Source organism: Rhinopithecus roxellana, chromosome 12, assembly GCF_007565055.1.
Source record: "Rhinopithecus roxellana isolate Shanxi Qingling chromosome 12, ASM756505v1, whole genome shotgun sequence".
Lineage (NCBI taxonomy): Eukaryota > Metazoa > Chordata > Mammalia > Primates > Cercopithecidae > Rhinopithecus > Rhinopithecus roxellana.
In genome coordinates this window covers 79188063-79204504 of record NC_044560.1, presented here as the reverse complement: position 1 = coordinate 79204504, position 16442 = coordinate 79188063, and the positions used below count along the sequence as shown (strand labels likewise).

At 37.3% G+C, this 16442-nt stretch overlaps 1 protein-coding gene and 2 pseudogenes across 1 annotated transcript in view; 2 read left to right on the top strand and 1 right to left on the bottom strand.

The window, feature by feature from the left end:
- Positions 1 to 373: 373 nt before the first annotated feature.
- LOC104671908 lies at positions 374 to 1607 on the bottom strand (annotated as a pseudogene).
- Positions 1607 to 2338, top strand: LOC104671911 (annotated as a pseudogene).
- A 5192-nt stretch (positions 2339 to 7530) lies between these two features.
- The window catches only part of LOC104671909 (zinc finger protein 91), a gene marked incomplete at its 3' end in the record, with an annotated part of 193822 nt that continues 184910 nt past the window's right edge, over positions 7531 to 16442 (top strand). The window contains 4 exon segments of the mRNA XM_030942334.1: positions 7531 to 7596; positions 7850 to 7976; positions 8790 to 8885; positions 14996 to 16210. Of these exon segments, the coding sequence (XP_030798194.1) occupies positions 7531 to 7596; positions 7850 to 7976; positions 8790 to 8885; positions 14996 to 16210 (1504 nt within the window).

Below are 16442 nucleotides of genomic sequence, written 5' to 3'. Positions count from 1 at the left end.
CAATGCATTCTGAAAAGGTTAAACTTCAGAAATTATTTAAAGGTAAATAAGATTGGCATCCATAAGGAATACTATTTATAAACTAAATGCAGTTATAGAGGCTACTTTAAAGAAGAATAAAATTTGGACTTCCGAGTATGGTGAGTGCACAATAATGGACCACTGTCTTGGGGAACACAGTATGGCATTACACCACACAGACTGGCATTGCCTGTATGTGGCGCTGCTCCATTTTTCTCAGAAAAAGAGTAGATCCATTTTGTCAGCTGTTTTTTATTTGTTCCCAGGAAGCATAAATGCTTAACATCATTAAGTAAACAAAAATAAAATTTGAAGGAAGGCTGCCCTTTTCAACAGGAAGGCAGAGTGTGGCTTATGTGTCTCTATTTAGCACTGCCAATCAGTTTGGCAGCAACTGTAGTTACCTTTTGCATGCTTCAGTTCTAACCCTGCCATTTCCAGTAATTTTTTTCTGAACGCAGCTGTGCTTCTTGTCTTAAAATCTATAAGTTCTTGTTTTGCAGACTGAGATTTTTTTTTTTTCAAATTTCTGACTACATAATTGTTGGGAAGTTTTAGCCAGCAGAACATCTTTATTTTTTGCTCTTGCTTTATCCAGTGCTTTATTAGCATTTTCATAATCCGCTAGTGACCTAGACCTTCAATATGGGAGATCCTTAGCAGCTTGAGTTTCTCTTAGTAATATTTTTAAGGGTCAGAAATTTCGAGGGCCTCATCTGCAGACACTCACGCTTCTATTTTTCTTGTTTCATCAAACATTTCTGAAACTTTGAGAAAAAACTTTCATATATCTGTAGAATCCTGTGTTCCTAAAACATACAATAAAGAACCAATTGTATTGTAATCATCTGCAGCACTTTTGTGGGATTTTTGTCATTCTATCAGAGTTAGCAGATACATCCTTAACTCGGTTATGATATTCTAAAAGAAATGTTTGTTCATGCTCAAAGAAATTATCTACATCCTTTACTCTTGAAACAATTACTCCATCTGCTGATTTAACCATGTTTTTAAAGAAATCTTCAATCTTCAAGTTTCTCTTTTTATTTTTCCTTGCACACTCAAATCTTGATTATATTCCAAGAAGACATGGAAATTTAAATATTTTCTCAAAATAGGATGTGCTATCACATGACATAAGAACACTTCATGCATCGCAACTCTCTTCTTGAATATTCCCAAATATTCAGCTTCCAGTTCCTGTTTCATCTTTGTGAATTCTTCCTTTGTCATTGACCCTTCTCCTTCTCCAAGCTTCTGTACTTTTTCCCTTGAAGCATCAAAATCAATCCTTGGTGGTGCTGGTTGGAATGATGTAACCTGCATAGTCTTCATTTTTAACAAAGGAATCATGAAGCCAGATAAATTGCTTGTGTTGCTGAACAACAGTAAACTCATTTTGTTTAAAATTTGGCAATAAACTCTTTGTGTGAACAGTGAATTTTACTTTATCCCACTCACTAAGAGCATCAGAGATGTCCACCTGCAGAGGAGGATCACTTTGAAGATCTACATTTATTGCTTTAAGTCCACAGTTCTCTTCCCGAGAGGAAGTCAGGGCCATCATCCAGGTCTTCCTTCATGGCTGCTCCCCAGGGTGATAGTTTGTGTAACAAACAGAGATATTGTCAGATTGCGTACATCCATATAGAATAGGACATGATAGTATGCACAGCATATGCACATAAACTGCCAAAATACGATGTGAAGGTTGGCCTAACCAATTACACTGTAGCGTATTGTACTGGCCTGCTGCGGGCCTGCAGACTCCTCAGTAGGTGAAGATCTGTGACCTATGGCATGGACAGGATCTGTGAAGACCAAGTAGAGATGACTGGCAATGAATACCATGTGGAAAGCACTGATGGTCAGCCAAGTGCCTTTACCTGCTATTTGGTTGTAGGCCTTCCCAGAACTACCACTGGCACTAAAGTATTTGTTCCTGAAGAGAGCAGTAGATGGAGGTTTATCCCTCACAGTACCAAACAATTCCCTGGTTATGATTCTGAAAGCAAGAAATTTAATGCAGTAGTACACCAGAAGCACATCATAGGCCAGAATATTGCAGATTACATGCACCACTTAATGAAGGAAGATGAAGATGCTTACAGGAAACAGTTGTCTCAATACGTAAACAAAAGCATAACTCCAGACATGAAGGAGATGTATAAGAAAGCTCATGCTGCTATGTGAGAGAATTTAAAAAGTTAAAAAGAAGTGGAACTATCCCAAAATCTCCCTTGCCCAGAAGAAAGGCCGAGTAACTCAAAAGAAGGCAAGCTTCCTCAGAGCTCAGGAGTGGGCTTCTGAGAACTAAACCAAACAATTTTCAATGAGGCTTTTTCAGATGAAGAAAACAAACTTATTGACAGCAAAATTTAAAAAGAAAAATTAAATTTATAAGCAGCAAAACATTCAAGAGATTACTTGGGTTCTGTTAAAGGCATTCAGTTATAAAATGGAAACAGAGCATAAAAGTTTGGAAAATGTGCAGCCTGACAATGCAATAGAATAGAAAAGCTCATTTTTTGGAGGAGAAATTTAAGCTAGCTGTGGGAAAAATGTCTTCAGGTCATGACAGACAGAGTTCTTCTCCACAGCCCCTTCCATCACAGGCCCAGAGGCCTAAAAGAAAAAGATGGCTTTATGGGTCAGGTCCAGGGCTTCCCTACTCTGTGAAGCCTAGGGACTTGGTACCCTGTATTCCAGCCACTTCAGTCATGGCTAAAAGGGGCCAAGGTAGAGCTCAGGCTTTTGCTTCAGAGGATGGAAGCCCCAAGCCTTGGCATCTTCCATATGGTATTGAGCCTGTGGGTTCGTGGAAGTCAAGAATTGAGGTTTGGCACCCTCCACCTAGATTTCAGAGATATACAGAAACCCCTGGATGTCCAAGCAGAAGGTTGCTGCAGGGGTGAAGTCCTCATGAAAACTATCTGCTAGGGTTGTACAGAAAAAATGTGGTGTTGGAGCCCCCACACAGAGTCCTTACTGGGGCACTGCCTAGTGGAGCTGTGAGAAGAGGGCCATTGTCCTCCAGATTTCAAAATGGTAGATCCACTGACAGCTTGCTTCATGTGCCCAGAGAAGCCACAGACAACACCAGCCCATGAAAGCAGCCAGGAGAGAGTCTGTACCCTGCAGAACCACAGGGGTGAAGCTGCTCAAGATGATGGGAACCTAACTTTTGCGTCATCATGACCGAATGCGAGACATGGAGTCAAAGGAGATCATTTTGGAGCTTTAAGATTTGACTGCCTTGCTTGATTTTGGACTTGCATGGGGCCAGTAGCCACTTTGTTTTGGCCAATTTCTCCCCTATGGAATGACTGTATTTACCCAATGCTTGTACCCCCATTTTATCAGGGAAGTGACTAACTTGCTTTTAATTTTACCAGCTCAAAGGCAGAAGGGACTTACCTTGTTTCAGATAAGATGTTGAACTGTGGACTGAGTTGATGCTGAAATGAGTTAAGACTTTGGGGGACTGTTGGGAAGGTATGATTGGTTTTGCAATGTAAAGACATTAGATTTGGGAGGGGCCGGGGTGGAATGATATGGTTTGGCTGTGTCCCCACCCAAATCTCATCTTGAATTGTAATTCTCACAAGCCATGGTAAAAACACAGTGGGAGATGTTTCAGTTATGGGAGTGGGTCTTCCCTGCATTGTTCTTGTGATTGTGAATGGATTTCAGAATATATGATGGTTGTAAAAATGGGAGTTTTCCTGCACAAGCTCTCTCTTTGCCTCCCGCTATCCATGTAAAATGTGACTTGATTTTCCTTGTCTTTTGCCATGATTGTGAGGCCTTCCCAGCCACATAGAACTGTAAGTTCATTAAATCTCTTTCTCTTCCCAGTCTCCAGTATGTCTTTATCAGCAGCGTGAGGACAGACTAATAAAACTAGCAACTGAATAAAAGGTTGAATTATGCATCATACGGTAGGTAAAATAAATGTGTGCAAAAAAAACTTAGGCTTTATTTTGGCCACGTTCTTTATATTGTTGTGACTTTCGGTGTTTTTACCTGAAAGAATATGAACAGAAGGGTTGTTATTATTATTTGTATTTCTTTTACCTTGCTAAAAATACATATTCATATTTTAATAAAATTATCTTAGGAAATCTTAAATGATTTGTTTAAATGTCTTATTAGTATATGATGTAAAATTGACAGGGAAGTGGCTACAAAAGGTTTAAATTACTCAAACTCTGACATACAAATTTCTCTTAGGTAAGCTTAGGAGAAACAAAACTGGAAATACCCCCATTGGCATAGAGAACCAAATTCTTGCTAGGGTCCACTCCCTGTCCCAGTCCTGTTCAGATTCACCCCTTTTGAAGGCCCTGGAGTCTCACTTCACAGAACTGATTAGAAAAAATCAGTTTTGGGTGATGAATCCTGTTCCATTTTTAGAGCTGGTGCTCACAATTTTCTGAAACAGAAAAGCAGATACATGAGAAATATAAAGCATGAATTTTAGGGTCTTTCTAAAATTATTAAAACCAGTGCTTGCAGAGACATTTTATTTAGCAACTTGTTTTCCATTCCTGCAGAGCTAGTAGTTGCTCCCCAAGCCACAAGAAGTAAATATAAACACAATAAAAATTCTTGTAAGTTATATTAAACTCTTCATTTCTCTATTCCTCTCATCTGTTTGTGTTTAGCTTTTATTCTACACATTTTTCAAAAAAGGTCAATGACAGAAAAAAAAATCTGGGTCATTTTTCTAAATACTGGGAATTAATTGAACACTTAGTATCAATATACAGGGTGTTATTAAGATTAAATCCTGTAATGTGCTATCACAGTGCCCTGTAGTATCTTATTGAGCATGTAGTATCTGAATAATAAACATTGCATCACTACATGTGTACTTGTTTTCTATTTTTTTTTTTTTTGTTTGTTTGTTTGTTTTTGAGGCGGAATCTTGCTCTGTCACCCAGGCTGGAGTGCAGTGGCCAAATCTCAGCTCACTGCAAGCTTCCCCTCCCGGGTTCCCGCCATTCTCCTGCCTCAGCCTCCCAAGTAGCTGGGACTACAAGCGCCCGCCACCTCGCCCGGCTAGTTTTTTGTATTTTTTAGTAGAGACGGGGTTTCACTGTGTTCGCCAGGATGGTCTTGATCTCCTGACCTTGTGATCCGCCCGTCTCGGCCTCCCAAAGTGCTGGGATTACAGGCTTGAGCCACCGCGCCCGGCCTATACTTGTTTTCTAAATGCAGACTTAAACATTGTTGCTTTCTAAATTCAAAAACAAAAAATAAACATTCTTGCTTTGTTTCTTCTGTAAACTTAAAAAAAGCAGCAAAGATTATAATATTTTTTAGGTGGAGATTTGTTGTCCTTATTTATACCAAAAGTATTTGCGTTGTCACAAGAGTGCTGAGTGTAAGGAACTCGGAGCTGTGCCTGGTTGCTCTAACTAATGGTAATAATGACCCCAGATGGAGAAACATCAGCATTGATAGGAAACTTGTTTATAACACCCATTCATGTAGCCTTTCAAAACCTGCAGAATCACATTTCATAGAGTAGGGCCAAAATTACCAAGTGATTTATAAGCTTGTTAAAGCTGGAGAGGCGATGCTTAAATTGTTATAAGCCCAGGCTTCTAATTAGAATCATGTGACTCTCTAAGTTGAGTCCAGAATCCAGAATCAAGTATGAGGGTTCAAGATACTTTTATGATAGTTAAGTCTCACCTTTGCACTAACAGGTGGTCCCAGAACCTGTTCTGTTTGGGTTTCTTAGGAACCGGGCAGTGTGGCCCACATTTTTATTACTGTAGCAGAAATTGCTGTTGTCTGTGGCAGGGGAGGACACCTGAGGACAGGAAAGGAGAAACTTATATTTTTACATCTGTGGAGCAGCTTGTTGTTCCTGAATATCTACTATTATAAAGGACAGAAATGGGTAGAATTTTTCTGTATTGGTCCTTCTGCCTATGAGTGTGGTGGTAGCAGGTAAAGATGTGGTGCTTACATCTTTCAAGGCATGTTCTCCAGATGCAGATGTAATTTTTTTTTCAAAAATCTCATGTGAAAAGAAATTCCAGAGAAAGAGGAGAAGATAAAAAATGTTTTTTTTTTTTGTCAGCTAAACATGCTTCGGAGTAAGTGTTGTGTCCATTCTGCCTGCTAGAATGCCATGCCTTTAGTACTTGCAAAACTAATTCTCCACTTGTGTTTTTTCTCTTAAATGAATTTGTTATAACTACGTTTGAAAATTCTTATAATAGTCAAGGATCTCTGAAAAATATGTCTTTCCTATGTACCAGAGCCTTCTCTACATTCTGTACTTCATGGATTCTTATATGCCATGCAGTATTCTCACCATGAATTTATAATCTGTAATATTAAAAATGTTCCCTTTGTGGTTTTTGAACATGGGACGGTGTGGATGCTCAAGATTCCTATTGGGGAAAAGCTGGGGTTCTTCATAAAAATAAAGACCATTTAATATTGAGGTTCTGTCTCTGTTCTCCATCAGCTCTGTGTAGAAAAGGATGAAGAAAATGCTTATTTAAACAGGATGGCATTTATTACCCAGTAAGTTCTGAAAAAAATTATTAGGAGATACTTGTTCTCCAGGGTGCTAAAGAAAGACTATTTAAAATAACTATTAACTATTAACAATTATAGAACATGGGAGATATCTGTATTTTGAACTTTGCATAAAACTGATGTTTCTTTATAGTTAAATTCAGGCTGTAATTTACTTTTGGAGGGCCACTATTACCACAGTGATGCTGTGTCCTGTGTGCATCAGCACATCATAAAAATTGTCTTAGTCCAGTTGATATTAATAACTCACTTGATTAATGAAGCTCTCTGACAGATTTCTTCAATATGGAGCTCATTATTTCTCTCTTCATTAGTAAGTTTCTTTATGCAGCTGATGTGATGTACCATCGCATTTAATCTGGCAGCTGCCCTTCTTTCTCATGTTTCCTTTGCCTTTATCTGCCTTAGAAAATGAAAGCTCTAATGTTTGTTGCAGGCCAGAAAAACTGGAGAAAAAGACCACAGACTCTTCCAATTACTCCATATTTGACAAAATAGCCTTCTTAGGCCATAAATATTGGCATCACTGGTGATCTTGTTTTTTGTTTGTTTGTTTTTCAGACAGAGTTTCGCTCTTGTTGCCCAGGCTGTAGTACAAGGGCACAATCTTAGCTCACCACAACCTCTGCTTCCCACATTCAAGTGATTTGCCTGCCTCAGCCTTTCTGAATACCTGGAATTACAGGCATGCTCCACCATGCCTGGCTAATTTTGTGTTTTTAGTAGAGACGGGGTTTCTCCATGTTGGCCAGGCTGGTCCTGAACTCCCGACCTCAGGTGATCCACCTGCCTCAGCCTCACAAAGTGCTAGGATTACAGGCATGAGCCACCGCACCAAGATCCAGAAACTCAGGCTTTATTCCAGACCTTCTGTCACAGACTGCATTAACAAGATCTTCAGTTTATTGTACACATTAAAATTTGTGCAGTACCTTCTAACTCAGTATGACTTTTCCATCTGAAAAGTTTGCACAACTCTTTCTGTATGATGTAAATACAGCACGCAAAAATGTACATGTTACTGTTCATGTCCTACTTCATCATCTGGAAAAGTATATGCACACTGATATTTTGGATCTTATGCCACTCTCTTTTCTCAGAGTTAGAGTATACATGAGAGAATATTTCTGTGTTGAAAGTTATTAGATAATTTCAGTCACTCCTATAAGTAAGACCCAGTTATCTTTACTCTTATTTCACCTTGAGTCAAATGTAAAATTCTGCCCATGGCCACTTGGTAAATATGTGTGTTTGTGTTTTTCAGGAAGCGTTGACATTTAGAGATGTGGCCATAGAATTTTCTCTAGAGGAGTGGCAATGTCTGGACATTGAACAGCGGAATTTATATAGACATGTGATGTTAGATAACTACAGAAACCTGGTCTTCCTGGGTGAGGATAACCTTCATACATAATTCCTGATATACCCTATAGGTTTCATTTATTTTTGTAAAAATGTTATGCTTTCAGATCATGGGTTTTTTGTTTGTTTGTTTGTTTGTTTGTTTGTCTTCAGGATTTGTCCATGTAGAAAAGAATTTCAAAATGTTTTATTTTGACGTTTATTTTCCACTTTTCTGAGCTGTTTTGTTTCCTTCACTCTAGATTAGGGTTAGTTTTAGAAATTTAGTTGCAACTTATTATTGCCCACATCTTAAAATTTCATTACCACCACCAATTTTTGAATTAGTACAAGGTAGTTAAATTAAGAACCTATAAAATTAAAATGTTTTTAAATATTTAGAAATTTTTCTTTGTTTTTTTTATTTTCTTTATTTTTTTGGAGACAGAGTCTCACTGTGTCACCCAGGCTGGAGTGCAATGGCACAGTCTCGGCTGACTACAACCTCCGCCTCCTGGGTTCAAGTGATTCTCCTGCCTCGGCCTCTTGAGTAGCTGGGACTACAGGCATGTGCCACTGCACTTGGCTAATTTTTTTGTATTTTTAGTAGAGACAGAGTTTCACTATGTTGGACAGGCTGGTCTCGAACTCCTGACCTCGCTGTGATCCTCCTGCCTCAGCCTCCCAAAGTGCTGGGATTAAAAGCATGAGCCACTATTCCCAATATATTCAGAAATTTGTTATAAATTATTATTTTGGTGTTAATTTACTAGAATATTCCATTACATTCTCTTTACTGAGAGCATTACTAAGTTGGTAATTGGAGAATATGAGCAAAATTCATGTTATTTTTCATAAAACAGATATTGCTGTCTCAAAGCCAGACCTGATCACCTGTCTGGAGCAAGAAAAAGAGCCTTGGAATGTGAGGATGCATGATATGGTAGCCAAACCCCCAGGTAGGTGAGAGTAAATACAATAGACAAGACTGATAAGAGATCTATAGTTAAAAAAAAAAAAAAGCCAGTTTTTAAAGTAATTTGGGAAGCTGTTTTACAAAGGAAATTGTGTCTGTTTCTTTTTATTTATTTTGCTTTTTTTAAATTTTTTTTCCTCTCACATAGAAGCATCTTTTGTTTTATCTTCATTAAATCTCTAAAAATTCTTTCCCTTTTGTAATATTACTTTAGGTTTACAGTGAGAGCCAAAGTCCTTTTCGTGGCATATAATAGACTGTACAATCTGACTGCTTTTCCATTGTTTCTGGAAGCACACAGATATTTGCATAATTTTGAGAAACTTTATGTCAAACTATTTTTATTTTATTTATTTTTTTTGAGATGGAGTCTCACACTATCACCAGGGCTAGAGCGCAGTGGTGCAATCTTGCCTCACAGCAACCTGTGCCTCCCAGATTCATGTGATTCTCCTGCCTCAGCCTCCTGAGTAGCTGGGATTACAGGCATGCACCACCACACCCAGCTAATTAAACTATTTTTTAACTTCTCTTTTTGCATTATGGCTGGAATATGTGGGAGTAGTAGTTTCTGTTTCATTTGTTATTTATTTATTGCTAATTTTCTGCACATTCCATGCTGTTTTATTACTATAGTTTTGAAATATAGTTTGAAATTATACAGTATAATATCCTGCTTTTTTGTTTTCTTTCTTTTTTTTTTTTTTTTTTGAGATGGAGTCTCGCTCTGTTGCCCAGGCTGGAGTGCAGTGGCCGGATCTCAGCTCACTGCAAGCTCCACCTCCCAGGTTCATGCCATTCTCCTGCCTCAGCCTCCTGAGTAGCTGGGACTACAGGCACCTGCCACCTCGCCTGGCTAGTTTTTTGCATTTTTTAGTAGAGACGGGGTTTCACCATGTTAGCCAGGATGGTCTCGATCTCCTGACCTCGTGATCCACCCGTCTCGGCCTCCCAAAGTGCTGGGATTACAGGCTTGAGCCACCATGCCTGGCCCTTTTTTTTCTTTCAAGATTGCTTTGGCTATTCAAAGTTTATTGTAGTTTTATGTAAATTTTAAAACCATATTTTCTATTACCTTAAATAACTGGAATTCTGATGGGAGTTTATTGAATCTAGAGACACCTTAGATAACAAAGCACTTTAGCCTGGGCACGGTGGCTCACACCTGTAATCCCAACACTTTGGGAGGACAAGGTGGGCAGATCATGAGGTCAGGAGTTCGAGCCCAGCCTGGCCAACATAGTGAAACCCTGTCTCTACTAAAACTACAAAAAATTAGCCAGACATCATGGCAGGCGCTTCTAATCCCAGCTACTTAGGAGGATGAGAGAGGAGAATTGCTTGAATCCGGGAAATGGAGGTGGCAGTGAGCCGAGACTGTGCCACTGCACTTGATCCTGGGCAAGAGAGCAAGACTCTGTCAAAGAAATAAAAATAAAAAATAAGGCACTTTAGCAATATTTATTCTTTCAATTAATAGACAAAATATTTTTAAATTTACTTGCGTCTTCTCTAATTTTTTTAATTGATGTATCTTTCATTTAAAGTATTTTTTAGTTGCTTGATTAAATTTGTTCTTAGAAATTTATTTTAGTGCTAGTGTAAATAAGATTGCTTTCTTTCTGTATTTTATCAGATAGTTTAAGTGTATGAAACCATAATGTATAATTGTATGTTAATTTTCTATTTGCTAATTTATTGAGTGTAATTATTACTTTAATCAGGTTTTAATGTACTGTTTATGGTTTTTTATATATAAAGTCAAATGCTCTATAAACAGCAACTTCTTACTTGTCTTCAATTTCAGTGACTTTAAAACTTTATTTTGACTAATTTTTCTGCCACATACCTTCAGTGCTATGTTTAAGTATTGAGAGTGGGCACAATATAGTTTTGAATTGTTCTCTGTGAATTTTAAGAAGCAAACACCTCTTCAAGTTTTTATAAACTGGCTTCAAGATGTAAAGATATTATTTTGTTGTGTGCCCAGGGTGATAGAATGCCCTCTGAGCTTGTAGTGGAGAGGGGTTGTAGCTTGGTCACAAGGCTGCTGGGTCTTCACTAGGGTTCAACTTTATTTGACTTGTTACAAGGGGCTTGGGTAGTTGTAATTCCCATTATATTTTTGGCAGAGTGAATATCCTTTAGGACTTTGTTCTGTAGGGTAGATAGTAGGGCAGATTTCTGCAGTTGGTTGTATATCTATGGTGGACTTTATATCAAAATGTAGATGAAAATGGCTTTCACTGGGTACCAGAAAGGATTTCCCCAAGTCTCTGTGTGGATTTCCATGTAGGTAGAACTGACCATGAACTGTGGCTCAAAGAGCTGGAACTGAGTCATGGAAGTGCTTCCGAGAAGACAGTAAGGACCAAGGTCTGCAGTCTTGTCTGTCTGGCTATAAATGAGTGTCTTTCTCCAGGCCTCTGAAAAGGCAGGACCTCTTCCAGACCTTGGTTGGGAAGAGTTTTGGATGGTTTCCTGAGTAGCTAGAATTACAGGTACCTGCCACCACACCCAGCTTGTGATTTTAGTAGAGACAGGGTTTCATCATGTGGCCCACGCTGGTCTTGAACTCCAGGGCTCAAGCGACCTGCCTCAGCCTCCCAAAATGCTGGGATTATGGGTATGAGCCACCGTGCCCAGCAATTTTTTTAATTCTGTAGCTTTGTGATGTGTGTTTAAATCAGAAACGATAAAGCCTCCGACATTGTTCCCTTTTTTTTTGAAGATTGTTAAGTACTTTATTGTCTGTTGAGATTCTATATACTCGAGGGGTTGCTGTTCAAAAATACAATGAGAAATTTGAAAAACATTGCATTAAATCTGTAGATTACATTGAGCAGGATGGACATATTTACAATATTAACTATTTCAGCCTTTCCACAAGAGCACGCTCAAGAGTGTGTTGTTTAATTTTTATATATATTTGTGAATTTTTTCATTTTTTTCCTCTTATTATTTATAGTCTCATTCCATTTTGGTCATATAAAGTAATTTATAAAATTTTAGTTTAAAAATGTGGTAAATTTTTTTTTGGCCTAGGAAGTTGTCTATCAAGGAAAGTATTCTATGAGCTATTGATAAAAGTGTGTATCCTAAGGTTGTTGAGGGGTGCCCTCTATACCTTTGTTAGGAATAATTGTTTTATACTGCCTTCAAGTTGTCTGTTTTCTTACTAATATTCTGTCTTGTTTTATTTTTATTACAGAAAGTGCAATATAAAATATACTGTAATTATATTGCTCTCTATGTGTTTCTTTTATTCTGTCAATATTTGCTTCATATGTTTGGAGCCCTAATGTGAGATATATGTACACACACACCCACACACACACACAGAAACACACATTTATATACAAATGTGTCATAGATTTCCAGTAAATAAATTTATAATTTTTTTAAGGTCTTATTTTGTGTCTTTAGAGTTTTGACTTCAAGTCCATTTTATAAAATATGACAGTTTTTGACTTAAGATGTAGCTTGCGTAATATTATTTTGGCCTCTTCTGCTCTCATTTGATTAATATTTGCATGAAACCTCTACTTCCATTTTGCCACTTTCAGTCTCTTTTTATCATTAGATCTCAACCGACTCTTGTAGAAAGGCAAGTTGGATCTTGGTTTTTAAAATGTTTAATAAATCTATTTATTGAAAGTATGAGTATGTCTCTTGGCTGGGAGCGGTGGCTCACATCTATAATCCCAGCACTTTGGGAGGCCGAGGCAGGCGGATCACAAGGTCAGGAGATCAAGACCATCCTGGCTAACACGGAGAAACCCTGTCTTTACTAAAAATAGAAAAACAAAAAATTAGCCAGGTGTGGTGGTGGGCGCCTGTAGTCCCAGCTACTCAGGAGGCTGAGGCGGGAGAATGGCATGAACCCGGGAGGCGGAGCTTGCAGCCAGCCAGAATCATGCCACTGCACTCAGGAGTCTGAGGCAGGAGAATGGTGTGAACTCCGGAAGGCAGAGTTTGCAGTAAGCTGAAATAGTGCCACAGCACTCCAGCCTGGGTGACAGAGCAAGACTCCGTCTCAAAAAAGACAAATATATATATATATATATATATATATATATATATATTTTTTTTTTGGTTTGGTAAAAAATTAACTTCAACTGAATAAAAAATTCTTCCTTATTACATCTGCCCTGAAATTTGTAAATGATGTTACTAATCATATCTTTTTATGTGGTGTATTCATTAACAGATGTTTATAATAATTGCTATGCTTTTGTCTTTCAAATTTTACAGAATAATTTAAAATGTTTTCTGCACCGTTATGATAATGCTACAAAATCCTTTTTTTATGTATGTGCATATGTTTCTCAAAAAATAATTTATTTTTATTAGATTGTGTGGTATTTTCTTGAATACTTTTATTTTCTATTTAAGGAACTGCTTTCAGCATCTGTTATGTGTTTATGCAGTTTTGTAAGTTTATGCAGTGCCGATATACCTTTTCAGAATTTGGCTATTTTGGAACATTGTTTTTTCATTTTTCAGAACAGATTTGCTGATGGTATTACTTGAAAACTATTTTTTTCCCCAGTAATTTGACTACATCTCACAGTTTCTTTCTGGCCTGCAAAATTTTTGTTGACAATTCACTGGTTATATCATAAGACTATGTTTTTATATGACACATCACTTTTATCTTGCAACTTTCAAAATGCTCTTTCTGTCTGTGAGTTTTGAAATTGTGCTTATATATGTATTTGTTATAAATATCTTTGTATGTATCCTAGTTTGTTTGTTAAGCTTCTTCGTGTTTACATTATTTTCCTTACTGAGGGATTTTTCAGTTATTATTTCTTCTTGTATTTTTTACCCCCATAATTTCAATTTTTAAAAATTTTCAATATTTTTGTTCTTATCTTCATTTTTGATTTTCTATAGTTGTCTGTGTTCCTGTTTCATTCATTGAATATTCAATTTTTAATCAATTTTTAAAATTAATGTGTACATCTTTTCTGTGGTTTCCTTCTGAAAATTTTGTATTTTTGATGGAATTACATTGCCCTGTTTTGTATACATTGTAATCTTTAATTGAGATTCGGACATTTAGAAAAGCTACCCATCATAATCTTTATAATGTAGTTCTGTCCTGACATAGTCTAAAAACAATCATTTTGACTAGACATTCTGGGAGTCTCTCAAACATGTTCTTAAAATATGTCTTGTCTAAAATTTTTTGTTTGCTTTTAGTTAGAGGAGTTTATTTGTGTTTCTTCTTAAAAATCAGTAGACCAGGTGTGGTGGCTCGTGTCTGTAATCCCAGCACTTTGGGAGGCTGAGGTGGGCGGATCACGAAGTCAAGAGATCGAGACCATCCTGGTCAACGTGGTGAAATCCCATCTCTACTAACAATACAATAAATTAGCTGGGCATGGTGGCATGTGCCTGTAGTCCCACCTACTTATGAGCCTAAGGCAGGAGAATCGCCTGAACCCGGGAGGCAGAGGTTTCAGTGAGCTGAGATTGCACCACTGCACTCCAGCCTGGGTGACACAGCAAGACTCTGTCTCAAAAAAAACAAACAAACAATTGGTAATCACTTGCTACATTTCTTCTCTGTGATACAACAGTCTCTCTGATACTATAAAACTTCTTTTTTGTCTCAGCAGGCTCAAACTGTCATTTTAAAGTATACCACCATTTCTTTCAGAACCTTTTGTTGTAAGAGACAGAAACCAGTGTCTGGAAAAGCCCCTGTAAGCCAGAAATAAAGATGTATGTGCCAGCATTTTACTTGTCTTTTAAAAAAGAAACCAGGAGTTGGCAGTTTACTTCGAAAGTCACTATGTTAAAATGGAGAGGAGGAAGAGCTCTGTTGGGTAAAATGTGACAGACTTTCTTTTCCTCTTTATTGCTCTTTGCATTGTGCTCACCTGGGGCACCGTACACGGTCAACTTACTTTTTTACAAATGTACGTTGGATTTTTGTTATATTTATATATTTATGAAGAAATTAGGGCCTGTGGTATTTTGCTATGCCATCTTGTTATGTAGTTTGTGTAACTTTGTAGGTTAGGTTTGTAAACTATACTCAGTCTAGTACATGGAGTAATTTGTGATTTTTATTTCTTTCAGTTATATGTTCTCATATTGCCCAAGAACTTTGGCCAGAGCAAGGCATAAAAGATTATTTCCAAGAAGTCATACTGAGAAAATATAAAAAATGTGGACATGAGAATTTACTGTTAAGAAAAGGCTGTAAAAGTGTAGATGAGTTTAAGATGTGCAAAAAAGGTTATAATAGACATAACCAGTGTTTGGCAACTACCCATAGCAAAATATTTCAATATGTGAAAGTCTTTCATAAAATTTCAAATACAAACAGACAGAAGATAAGCCATACTTCAAAGAAACCTTTCAAATGTATAGAATGTAGAAAATTATTTTGCATTCTTTCACACTTAGCTCAAAGTAAAGAAATTCATACTGGAGGGAAACCCTACAAATGTGAAGAATGTGACAAAGCCTTTAGTGAGTCCTCAAACTGTACTACACATAAGATAATTACTGAGAAAAAACCCTACAAATGTAAAGAATGTGGCAAAGCCTTTAACTGGTTTTCACATTTTACTACACATAAGAGAATTCATACTAGAGAAAAACCCTACCAGTGTGAGAAATGTGGCAAATCTTTTAACCAATCTGCAAACCTTACTACACATAAAAGAATTCATACTGGAGAGAAACCCTATAAATGTGAAGAATGTGGCAGATCCTTTAACCAGTCCTCAAACCTTACTGAACATAAGAATATTCATACTAAGGAGCAACCATACAAATGCGAAAAATGTGGCAAAGCTTTTAAGTGGTCCTCAACCCTTACTAAACACAAAATAATTCATACTGGAGAGAAACCCTACAAATGTGAAGACTGTGGCAAAGCTTTTAACCGATCCTCAAACCTTCATATACATAAGATAACTCACACTAGAGAGAAACCCTACAAATACAAAGAATGTGGTAAAGCTTTTAACCAGTTCCCAACTCTTACTACACATAAGATAATTCGTACTGTAGAGAAATTTTACAAATGTGAAGAATGTGGCAAAGCCTTTAGCCGGGTATCACACCTTAATACACATAAGAGAATTCATACTGGAGAGAAACCCTACAAATGTGAAGAATGTGGCAAAGCTTTCAACCAGTCCTCAAACCTTACTACACATAAAAGAATTCATACTGGAGAGAAACCCTACAAATGTGAAGAATGTGTCAAAGCTTTCAACCAGTCCTCAAACCTTACTACACATAAAAGAATTCATACTGGAGAGAAACCCTACAAATGTGAAGATTGTGGTAAAGCCTTTGGGCAGTTTTCACACCTTACTAAGCATAAGACAATTCATACATAAAATTGTAAAGACTGTGGCAAAGCTTTTAAACAATCTTTATACCTTACTACATGTAAGATGATTCATGCCGAAGAGAAACCCTACAAATGTGAAGAACGTGGCAAAGCTTTTAACCAATCCTCAAATCTTACTAAACATAAGGTAATTTGTACTGGAGAAAAACCAACAAA